At 46.5% G+C, this 11,557-nt stretch overlaps 1 protein-coding gene across 1 annotated transcript; it reads right to left on the bottom strand.

Moving 5' to 3' along the window:
* Window positions 1–2,929: 2,929 nt before the first annotated feature.
* On the bottom strand, window positions 2,930–10,877 carry LOC115407218 (synapse differentiation-inducing gene protein 1-like). The gene is made up of 4 exons (XM_030117568.1): window positions 10,765–10,877; window positions 8,673–9,168; window positions 3,804–3,941; window positions 2,930–3,140 (listed from the first exon to the last, which is right to left on the bottom strand). Exons 2-4 carry the CDS (start codon window positions 9,096–9,098, stop codon window positions 2,982–2,984), a joined length of 723 nt encoding a protein of 240 aa, XP_029973428.1. The 5' UTR covers window positions 9,099–9,168; window positions 10,765–10,877; the 3' UTR covers window positions 2,930–2,981.
* Window positions 10,878–11,557: the final 680 nt, after the last annotated feature.

An 11,557-nucleotide genomic window follows, 5' to 3' on the forward strand; every position in this document is an offset into this window, starting at 1 on the left:
TATAAACTAATGTGAAAAAAAAAACATCTGTTGTGGAAAAAAATCCGCTCAAACCGGAGTTGTTACTGGGTCACTTTGGATCTATTTTTCAGAGTCAATATTAAGTTTGTAAGTAAACCAAAGCTTTTAAATCCACCAGCAGAGAGAAATCCTAAACAATGATAATCTCAGCCTCATATTACATGATTCAGAACATCATGTAGACGAGGAGGGAGGTGGGTCAGGTGAGGATGTTGGATCAATGCTGAGCTTATTTTAGTTCAGAAGTGTGTGTTAATTTGTTTCTGAATATCAGAAAAAAAATTCTGCCAGAAACTTCAAGATGTGGTTTAGATGGATGTTTCTCTCTGGTTTAAATATAGAGGAGAGAATAAAATCCCAAAACAGCAGTAAGGATGGAATAAATCAGAGGACAGAATCACAAGAGATCAATGAGGAGAAACATTCAATATTGAAGTATATCACATAATGTTCTATTGCAAACAGCAGATATTGTGATAATAAAAAACTGCACATATTGCGTGCGTGCGTGTGTGTGTGCGTGTGTGTGTGTCTGATGTCTTCTTGGTTCATTTCATGCAATCTGTATATTTGCTGAAGTCAAGCTTCAATCTGCTGCTGCCTTTCGGAAGGTTTGTACTCACATGGGGGCGGATGACTAATAAAATCAGTTTGCTGCTGGTGGTCTGAGCTATGGATGCATTGTGTGTGTGTGTGTGTGTGTGTGTGTGTGTGTGTGCGTGGGTGAAGCTTCCTATCTATTGAGGGAGAGAAAACGCAGGCAGCGCCGCACTTCGTGGCGGAGCGAGCCCACTTGAGCGGCCCATGCAGCTCCCATTGATGAGAGCGGCACTTCCGCCCCCGTCTGGCCCATCCAGCCGCATTAGAGACTCGCCCGGGAAGAGAGAAACCAGCCGCATGCGGGCCCGGTCAGGCTGCACCGGCATATGAGACTCGCTCACCTTTCCATCCGCTCCAGGTCTTCTTCGTGTAAGGTGTTCACCGACGTGGGAGGATGACCTCTGACCTCTAACCACAGAGGATCCTGAACTGCTTTATCTCAAACTAAGCTGTATTTCTCATATTTATCATGTAATTAGATGCATTGTTCCTGACGTTCACACCCTGGCAGCGAAAGTCACCTCCAGGAGAGGCGGAGAATGATGCCAAACGACGGCGGAGAGACACGCCGGTTACCGCGCGGCCCTGTGCCTGCAACGGCAAACACTCAATATCATGCTCGGCGGGCGGCAATAAGCTGTGACAGGAAGCTCTAAGCACCCAGTCTGAGCTCTGTTCACTGGTTCGGGACTGTCAGCCGGCTGCACTTCCCTCTAATCACCCACCGGATAAAAGACCTGTTTGTACAATCCTCACAACAGAAACGAGACGAATGTCGAAACTGTAAACTTAACATTTCATAATTGCAATTCTGAAGACGGTTACAAGATTGTAGTTCACGGTTCGGTTGCTAAAACATAAAGGTGTCATGCTCCAGTTGCCACGTCTCCAGATGTGAGCAGTGCAGTCATTTATCCCACGGAGAGAGTCTTTAGCAGCGCTCGGGTTTGGAAAAAGTTCCAAATGTTGTGATAATGAAGGCAGTAATCATATTTTCTAAGATGAAGACACCAGAAGCGCATTACCGGGGCGCAGGATGGAGCGCTTAGCAGTGCGACTGTTCACAACTCCTCGCGCTTCTTGGTTTAACTCTTGATCTCGCGAGCAGCCAGCTGCAGGGATGTCTCACAGATTTTAGTTTGAAGGTTCACATACAGTCTGAAATCATCCTCAGTGGGAAGCTCTCTGAAGAGAGAATACGACGAGGGTCTAATAAGCAAACCGGGATGATTCCTACTACGCCTTATCTATACGGCTAATAGGAACTGACAACAGGCAATTAGCTGGGCTGACCCATGTGGCCCTTTCTCTTTACCTCTTGGAGTGAAAATAAATGAGGGGACGTGAGACACGGCCGAGTGTTTATTATTCATGCCAAATTAATTTATTGATTGAATTTACACTACATAATAGACACTAAGAAGCCTTTTGTCCACTGCTCAGCAGCTCTGTGTACACTCTCAAACCTTTAATTTGTGTCTTTCTTTCTATTAAAGATCCAGAGTCACATAAAAATCAACAGCAGGACTGCCAAACCCCTCCCCCTCCTCCACCCCCTCCTCCACCCCCACCCCGCCCAATAAACTCATTTACAATGGATAATTCACAATTTGCAGTCGTCTTTACAGATAATACATCCACTATAAAGGTTGAAATAAAAATGCTGTAAATCATGAATGTGGTAAAAGGTAGGTAGTTATTTATCCAATGCCTTCAGTTCCTCTTCTCCGAGGACCCGTTTACACAACAAAGAGTTCAAGTGGAAATGTAAAACCACCAGTGCATTCTGGGAGTCCGTTTACATGACAGCAGGCGATTGAAGCCATCGAAGGTTCCGAAGGTGGAAGTTTTTGAAAACGCTACAACCCCGTTGACATAGCTTTTCTGAAACGCTGCTAGCATGTCTGTGTGGTTTCATTACAGAAACAAACAGCAGCACCCACTAGTGGCCCAACGTGAGAACTGCACCGGTTTCCTGGAGAACTTAACCGTGTAAACACAAATCTTTTCTGAAACGAAAACTCAAAAACGATGAGTATTCACTTGAAAGATTGTGGTGTAAACGGGGTCTGAGTTAGGAACAGCACAGTCTTGGCAGAGTAGTTATGATTTCCCAGGTGTCTTTTCTTCCTTGGCTCGCTATAATATCTCAGTAGGAGTTCAGCCTCTCAGACTGGATCGATATGCAGTCCAAGTAATTCTGCTTCCACTCGTACTGCCTTCTCTTCCTCCGCATTAGTCCTTCCTGTTGTCATAGTTTCTTCTTTTTCCCAGAGTCCCAGAGATTCGTCCGGCCCTCCCGTCCCTCCGGTCCCGCCTCCTCTCCGTCTCATTCCGTCCAGGAGCGAGCGGTCCCTGTGCTATACGTGTCCGGGCTTGGACAGGTAGGCTATGAGGGCCACGACCACCCCCACGTACATCCCCGTGCCGATGGTGATGGAGAGCGCGGCCAGGAACAGGGCTCTCCTGGAGCTCATCCCGGCTCTGGAGAAGTCTCCCTTAGCGATGGCCTTGCCAGTCTGACGAAACAAAGCAGAGAGTGAAATGAACCGGTGTGTTACTCATCAGCTCCGAGTGTGTGAGTAGGTGTTAAGCCACAGTTAAAAGAGAGAAAACAAGAAATGCTCTGAGGGAGCCATTAGTTACCATGGCAATTAGGTCATTATCCCTCTGACAGTGACAAATGTGCTGTTTGGGTGTTTTGGTTTCCTCTCATAAAACCAGCCTGGCCTTTATTTATTCTTCTGACACATTATTTTCTGTTCTAGCATAATTGTCTCTGCAATTATTGTGAAAGATGTTGCAAAAGTACTCAGATATGCTGCATTATGTTGGAGGTTGCAGGGCTTGAACCCTCCTGCGTTCAGACCATGTGACGCTGTAATTGCGAATTAACTCTCAGCCGCATTATAGAAGACACATTCTGGCACTCAGTTTATACAGAATGAGTCGTGAACCAAAACCTCCTCGCTAATGGCTTCCCGAAGCGAACGCGGATGACTGACAAGCGGGCCAAACCTGCTGAATTTACACAGTCAGTCATCTGAAACAACGGCGAGGAGGGGCACGGGGTGGAAAATGGGCTGCGGTAGCACTTGTCTGAGTGCTTGTGCTCGCTGACCTTAAATAGAACGCGGTATAATCACAGTTAATGACAAGCCGGAGGTGTCTGGGGCCTTTACCTTGTGAGAGTAGTAAAAGGCAACGATGCCCAGGGGCCAGAAGCAGCAGAGCATGGAGAAGATGGTTAGGCCCAGGTAGTCCCGAGGTGGCAGCACGATGAAGTTGTCCTCACTCTCACTGTCACTGGAGCTGTCACTCTGTAAGACAGCAGGTGAATGAAGAATGATTAGCCGCGTGGAAAAGGAAGGTCTAGCGCTATTTTAAGCTTGGTTTACATCTGAGGGTGGGGCGGACTTCTTCTTGAGGGGCATCAAACTTGCAACCCACTCTGCCACCACAAACATCTGACAGACATGAACTAACCATTTAGCACTGCTGACTTTATATTATGCAAAATACTGGGAGGTCTTGATGCTGATTGGTGCAGAATGTTTAACCTCTAAAATGCTGACGTGTTCATTATTGTTTAAAGGAGGTGAAAACTGGCTCACATTACAACACACAGGTCAATACTGTGAGGAGAGGCGTCTCCTCAGCTGGCCCACCACGACTTTTTCTTGCAGACTTTTGGATGTTTATTGTTGTGTTGTACCTCAAAAGTACAACAATGAACATTGAGATGTCGTTTTATAGCAGAACTGCCTCTTGTTAAAAGCCTAAAACTTGCATGTTTAAATAAGCATTTTAGACTCACCAGCTATTAAAAGAAACAAACACACACCATCTAACTAGCATATCAAGAATTATCCTTGTTTTTAACTGCCAGTTATCAATAATACCTTACAGTTTGGCATTGGAAAAAGGCTACAGTGATGTTTTAGCGCCCTGAGGCCCCATTTACATTATGTTTCAATTGAAAACTCATGGTTTTTGTGTTTTACGCAGCAAGATTGTGTAACTGATGTCTGTTTCCACAGCAGCGGCAGAAACACTGAAAACAATGTAGTTACCATGCAGGGCATTGTGAAAGAACAAAAACAGGTATAGTGACAAAAACACGTAAACAATAACTATGGCAGTACAAGGACAATTGTGTGAATAGATGACGAAGCTGGTTTTGAATGGATACACAGCACGAGTGTGTAATCGATGCTTCTGTAGGGTTTCATTTTGAAAACTTAAAAACAAACGTAAAGAAAGAATATTTAGTTGTAAATGAATCCAGGTAGCTGTGAGACTGATGGTGGTGTAATATCAAAGTTAGACTGATGAGTAACTCGTCGCAGTGTTTGTTGTAGATCTTTCCTCTGCTGTAGCTTGAACCAAACCTCACCCCTGCCCCACCCGCAAACCAGCGGCGGTGTCTGCCCTCCCTCCGCAGCCACCCAGGACAGGATGTGCTCAGCCAGCCAGAGAGGATTTGGTGCCTCTGTCAACACCCATGAGCGGCCTGACAGATAACACGGGATTAACGGATTGTTCCATCATTGCGAGGTGACAGGAGAAACAGCAAGAAGACAGTGTCATTTATGTGCTAAATTGCTTCAACAGCCTGAGAGACCTCCGCCGTCTTCCCTTAATGCACTGGACGCCTCACAAGCCGGGGGATGTCCACCGGGCTGCCGGTGCTGAGCATTGCTATTGAAACGAGGGGCCACGGGGGCCGAGGGGGCTAATGAACGATAGATTCAAATGCCACTCAGGCTGCGTGGGTTCATGGAGCAGGCAGCGGGGATGGTGTTGTGTCTGCATGGGCGACCTCAAGACAACGTGTTGTGACTTTCTGTCCCGCGGACAGAGAGGATGTTTGCCTGAATCAACAGCTCCCGTGAGGAACAGGTTTCATTTGTTAGTCCCGCTGCCTTCGGGGATCAATCAAATCCCGGAAAAGGAAGGCACAAAGCAGAAATCAATATGTAAGCAAGGGACTGAAGCAGGCGTTTTAGCGGTAATTAAAGAACAGTCAGGGAGGTGAGCGGGAAGAAAGAAACTGTGAATGTTCTCAGACAACCACATTTTGAAGCATGTTGTGCACAATTCTCCCTTTGAGCTTCCCCTCCGATCCCCATTCTTCAAACCACAGGATTATAATGTAATTACCTGGACCCACTCCTGTGAAGACCCAGAGATGAGTGAAAGATGGAAGCGCTGCTGTCCAAACGCTTTACCAGCAGCCACCTTTGCCAGGAGCAGATTACGAGGCTCCCTGTTATCTGCTTTATGAGCGCCGTCCACCTGGACGGCCGGGTGGGATCCATCAAAACAGCAGCTGGTCGTAACCGCATAATCTGACATCACATGAATAAACCGGTGAGCACAAACAGCAGTAATCTCCTTTCATCTCTGCAGCAGGACCCGATAACGGACCCGAGTGACGGCCGGGGATCGCAGCCCCGGACCTGCTCTGTCTGATGGGGCTCCGGCGGAGCGCGGCGCCTTCAGCGGCCCCGCCGCCGCTCTCTCCGAGGCCTCGTTAGCGTCTGCGGCGGACAGTCCGCCCGGCACCGGCAGACCTGTGCACCCTGTTAGCCGGGGCAATCACAGCCGCATCATGCATGGAGTCTTGTTATTTGTTGAAGGCAATTTATTCTTCTCCCGTCACACCGATGTCAAACAGAAACTGACAAAGACAGGCTGTGGAGTTTCTTTTTTTTTTTTTTTTTTTCCTGGTGCCACACAATAGCTGGGAAAATATGTCTGCCATAGACAAAATACATCCTGAAATACAGGAAGCCTTCCAAGCTCAGCGCTGTACCTTCCTCTTTTTTTTATCCCCTCAGCTGTGAAATGCCTCTTAATGTTGGATTTGTTGCTATGGAAAGCTGCTGTGCTCTGGCACATGTGGCACTGTTTGTGTGTTTTAATGACTCACACATGAATCTTAGCTTGAAAACACACACACAGCTTTCAGACGCCTTACCTTCTGAGGACTGAGTACTGCAAGAAACTCAACTGACAGTTCATTTTCCTGAGGAGGGCACTACTGTGACGAAGATTCGAGCTATTTACTCAATTCTCCTCAATCTCTCATTAAAGTCATGTTTTCACATTGCTTTAATCAGCACCTGTTCCTGATCCTGATGATAGCAAGTCAGACTCAGCACAGCAAAGCTATGCTGACAAGTATGAGCTGCATACATTATAAATAAATATCAATATATTGCAATTAAAAGCTGCCACGCTGCATGGAGCATGCAAATGTTTTTATTTATATACAGCATCATCTGGACTGTTACAGTTTGCATTAAAGCTCAGTGTAATTTTATTAAAAGAATATATCAGTTAAATTTCACAATCTGTTCTTTATATAATCAAAAAAGAAAACAACCAGGAAAACACAATCACCTCAGCTCCCAGGAATCCATTAATGCCCCATTTAAACAGCACTGTTTTAAGTGAAAACTAATTGTTTTTGCTTTATCGTTTTAGAAAAGTTTCACGTTTACGCATTTTGAAAACGATGTCTGTTTCCATCTAAAGCCACTAGTGGGTGCTGTTGTTTGTTTTTGTAATGAAACCACACGCAAATGCATTGAGGAGAATTAGATATAAACATTAACAATGGGAGTACACGATGTTTGTATGGACAGACGACTAAGTTGGACTGTTATCACAGTGACTCTGAACTCTATCTACCAAGTCCAGGAAGATCTGGACTACAACCAGGACCAGGACCAGGAGGATCTGGACTGGGAGTCACAACACTCTAAAGCCAAACGTTGTTACTGTATGTCTACTCACGCATGTGCAGAAGGACAGCTGATTTCAGTCGTGGTGCACATGCACAGAGTTTCTACACAGAGTCATAGCATTTTCCAAAAGTTCAATCTTGGGGTTCATTTTCAAAAAGTAGCATTTTCAGTGACTCTGAGCACCGTTGTATTATAAACAGACCCCCAAACCACAATCTCTATGATCTTTTCTTATCAGGGCCTCAGTTTTTGCCTCTTGAAGGATGGCGAGCCACCATATTGCGAGTGTGTGAACAAATTCAGGACCAGGCAACAGTAATAGCACCCACGTACGGACTCACTGAAGGGGAACGAAAATGAATTCATGTGCAGAGCGTCTCATATTTCAGCAGGAAACTCAACTCCTCATCCGAGCACTGTTCGCCTGATTCATTTGCTCTCCCGAATTGTCATAAAATAACTTTAGCTGCAGGCTCACCTGCTCCGGCAGCCATGAATCAGCAGACTCTTGCTTAATGCCCTCAAAGCACGACATCACTTATGGCATTAATGGCAGTCGCTTCCATGTTTCTATCTATCTGCCAGGCCTCCGAGTGACAAGAGCTGGTGCAATCATCAGCCCGGTTAGGGTGCTATACTTCTTGTTCTGCCAGCTCCGAGCCCTGGGTATTTCACAAGCATCCCTGAGTGAAATTACATTCTCATCCCTTCTGAAAACTTTGCTCTTTTTGCTGTCATACTTTGTGTTTTTTTTTTTTTTTCTGGAGATTTATGCTTCAAAGGGTGTAGCTCCAGTCTTCAAAGAACAATGTCTGAATAGACAGAATCAGACCTGTCATATATATTTTTTTAGAACGCAATTATACAACAAAAGCATACAATTACCCCGCACTGCATTAGAGAGACTCCAGCAAATTGACCATTTATAGTACGGAGTGAGAAATGAGTGTGAATCACACTGGCACTCTATTAGAACACCAAATGAAATAATAAGCATCACTGGAGTATTATACGCACCGTGACTCATTCTCTGTTGAAAGATGGCCCTGACAGTTACAAGTAAGTGTTGGAACGCCTTTAATTTCATACAGCAGCTCAATATTCTAATTACTCTGTCAAACACTGCCAAACGGTGCTCGCTGGCATCGCTTTCCCTGTGGTTACAGTAATTATTCTTATCTAGCTTAGAAGTCAAAGCTTTGAAGTTTAACCACCACCGGGTGTCCCTGTTCTGTAACGTGAGTCCGCATCTATGCCGACGATGTTCTAATGTTCGTCTTCGTGCGACCGTCTCACCTCGTACTCGGGACCCTGCTCCTCCTCCACGTCGTACGACACCGTCTGGATCTTCACGTCCTTCTCGCCCTGTAAGCTGTCCACCGCGTTCTCCGCGGACACGCCGTCCGTCACGGCGTCCTTGCTCTCGGTGAACGTGGTCTCAAAGCTCTCGCTCTTGGAGTCCTTGCTGTGAAGGCTGACGTCGTCCTTGTACAGGATGAAGTTGGGCCGGTAAAAGGCCTCCACTGCCAGATGAAGGGACGTCGCGTCCAGGAACTGCTGAGTCTTATGCTTGCCGCCGGTCCCGGTGTAGTAGTAGCCAATCAGATTGTCCTGATAAGGCGGGCTGGAGTAGTCACACTGGTAGCCCTGGTAGTCATTGTGGACCGCATGCCTGCTGGTTTTGTCCAGCAGAGGGTTCTGGAGCTCGCTGAGGCTCTCCATGGTTTGGGGGTGGTTCAGACGTCTACTGGATCAAAGGATTCGGTCTGAGGAGGATCTGGCAGGCTTGGAGCTGGAAGGAAAAAACAAGATCAAGTTCTCAAACAAACATGACAAACAGTCTATTTGGATCTGAGAACTTTAGAAAAACCTCCATCAGGCTGCAGAGTAGTGATGAAAAAAGCCATCTTCTTTATTAATAATCCACCCTGAAGGACTGGAGTTTAGCGCTGGAGATTTTTCATCTTGTTCGCCAATCAGCATTCCTCTCACAAGCTCCCATCCGTCTGAGCCGTAAAATCACCATCTGCTGTATGTTCAACTGTTGCATCTCGCTCGCTGCGTTTCATAAACATGTAGGGGGAAATATCTTCCTCATGTCACAGCTGCCCGAGCCGAGAATTGAGGGAAGTGCAGCAGGTGCTGGCGTACTTTGCAATTCATAGTAATTTGGTGTGTGAGATCTCGACTTTCTGGTTTCAAATGCTGCAGAAGAGCAGGACATAAAATCAGTAGTTTGTAGGAAATTTAAGAAATAATTGTGAGTCAGTCACTAAGGCAACCAGAATCTGCAAATGGAAAAACCGTGAACATGTCCAGATTATAGCAAGCTGGCTCAATTTACAAAACAAGTCAGCCATCAAGAATCTCCTTCATTAGAGTGATCTCGCTCTCCCCACGACTGATAATTGAACAGCTGAATTACGTGTGTCTTGGATTGCTGCTGGTAAATCCATTTCGTGTTCTTGTGATAAAAGTCACGAGCCACACGAGAAGAACGCAGCGCTCTGTCATAGGAAAATAACACTGTTGCAGGGTTTGATTTATGAGGTTCAGGAGGTGAGTGAGTCATGCAAAATGAAATATGGATACACGGGCTCAGAAAAATAACAACAACAACACCACGAATGGTGTCCTCGTGTTGCAATGCACAACATCGGACCTGCAGCCTGTGCTCTCAAGAAAGACAAATGGAAATTCAGAGGAAGCTTCTATTTATAGCAGAACAGCGTAGAGGGTAGAGGAGCTTATATGTCCTGCATATGCAATGGTTTTAGTGGCCGGAGCAGCAGCAACAGAGAGACCTCTGGACCCTTTGACCCCCCCACGAGGACTGAAGCCGGAGCAGCCAGCCACAGTAGGTTTCACAGTTATTTGCTGCAGAGAAGCATGAATAATGTGGGCAAGTGGTGGCTGAGTGTGAGCCCACACACACACACACACACACACACACACACATACACACACACACACACACACACACACACACACACACACACACACACACTGCTTTTGAGGCTTTGCCACTCTCCAGATAACAAGGAATTCCATTACACACTACATTAGACAACAAAAACCACATGCCACATCCACAAATAATTCATCTGGCACTCCAAGAAAAGCACTCGCCACACGTGTGTGTGGGGGCTCGCACTTCACGATCATTACTGACCATGAACCCACTCCCTCTCCTCGATCTGCCTCCTCCTGTCTGCGTTTGTTCCGTCCACAGATCCTCAGATGCGTTATTCTCTACGCACCGTTACAAACGATGATTACGGAGTAAATCTGTAAAATGTGCAATTCTTTTCCTTAAAGCTGATAGATTTTCGTCTCTTTTTTTTTCTGTCTTTCTTTTTTTGAGATCCCAGCAGCGTAAAGAGCTTACCTGGAGAAGAAATCCTCCCGTGGGTTTGTTCAGCATCGTTCTCCGGCGCGACTGAACTGATGGAGACGGACCCACCTTCTTACTTCAGTTTGTGAAAAACCGCCATCCCGCTGCTCGGCGCTGAAAAAAAAAAAAACAAAAAAAACCCGCTGTTATTCCGTGTGTGGATGAGCGGAGTTGGCTGGTGGGGGTGATGCGCACGCCATGGCACCGCCGCTGCGCCTGACAGGTGGATCTTTACGCGCAGAATCTCACAGAGACCGAGGCTCCAAACAACTCCGACCGAGGCTCAGCTGACTCCAGACTGATCGCTGGCTGTGTGAGGCAGGCTGTAAACTCTATTCCCCGAACTCACCTCGCCTCAGTCGTGCGCCCATTGAGGGGTTTTCCCCCCTTTTACGCAGCTCCGGTTGTCGCGTTTTGAAGCAGAGAGAGTCTCCAGCTGATGAAAGTGAGCGTCTGAAATATGTTTTCGATCACGTGATCCCGCCTCCCCACTTTAGCAGACTCCTGTGATTCCCATCATGAAGTAACTGCACCGCTTTTCAGTTTCACAACTTAATTGGAAGCGGTTAAAGTGTTATTCTTCCCCGCTGAGCAACGCCCACTGACGGTGGAAAAGCGGCGCGGAGCATCTTCCTCATGCCCCTTCCTTCTTCCGCTTCCTTGTCTCAGCATATGTGCCAGTTTAGCTCACTGTCCTTGTCTCCTGTACCTGCAGCGTGCATGTACCACACGACTCCTTCCAAATATAGCCCAGCAATAAGCCACTATCAAATTCATTGCACATTTA

Source organism: Salarias fasciatus, chromosome 19 (genome assembly GCF_902148845.1).
Source record: "Salarias fasciatus chromosome 19, fSalaFa1.1, whole genome shotgun sequence".
NCBI classification, from domain to species: domain Eukaryota; kingdom Metazoa; phylum Chordata; class Actinopteri; order Blenniiformes; family Blenniidae; genus Salarias; species Salarias fasciatus.

Excerpts from the sequence above, each read along its gene's own strand:
- LOC115407218 (XM_030117568.1), bottom strand. The coding sequence starts at position 9,098 with ATGGAGAGCCTCAGCGAGCTCCAGAACCCTCTGCTGGACAAAACCAGC. Across the intron at positions 3,942-8,672 it reads AGCAGGGTCCCGAGTACGAG|AGTGACAGCTCCAGTGACAG; the intron begins GTGAGACGGTCG and ends GCTGTCTTACAG. Across the intron at positions 3,141-3,803 it reads CCTTTTACTACTCTCACAAG|ACTGGCAAGGCCATCGCTAA; the intron begins GTAAAGGCCCCA and ends TTGTTTCGTCAG.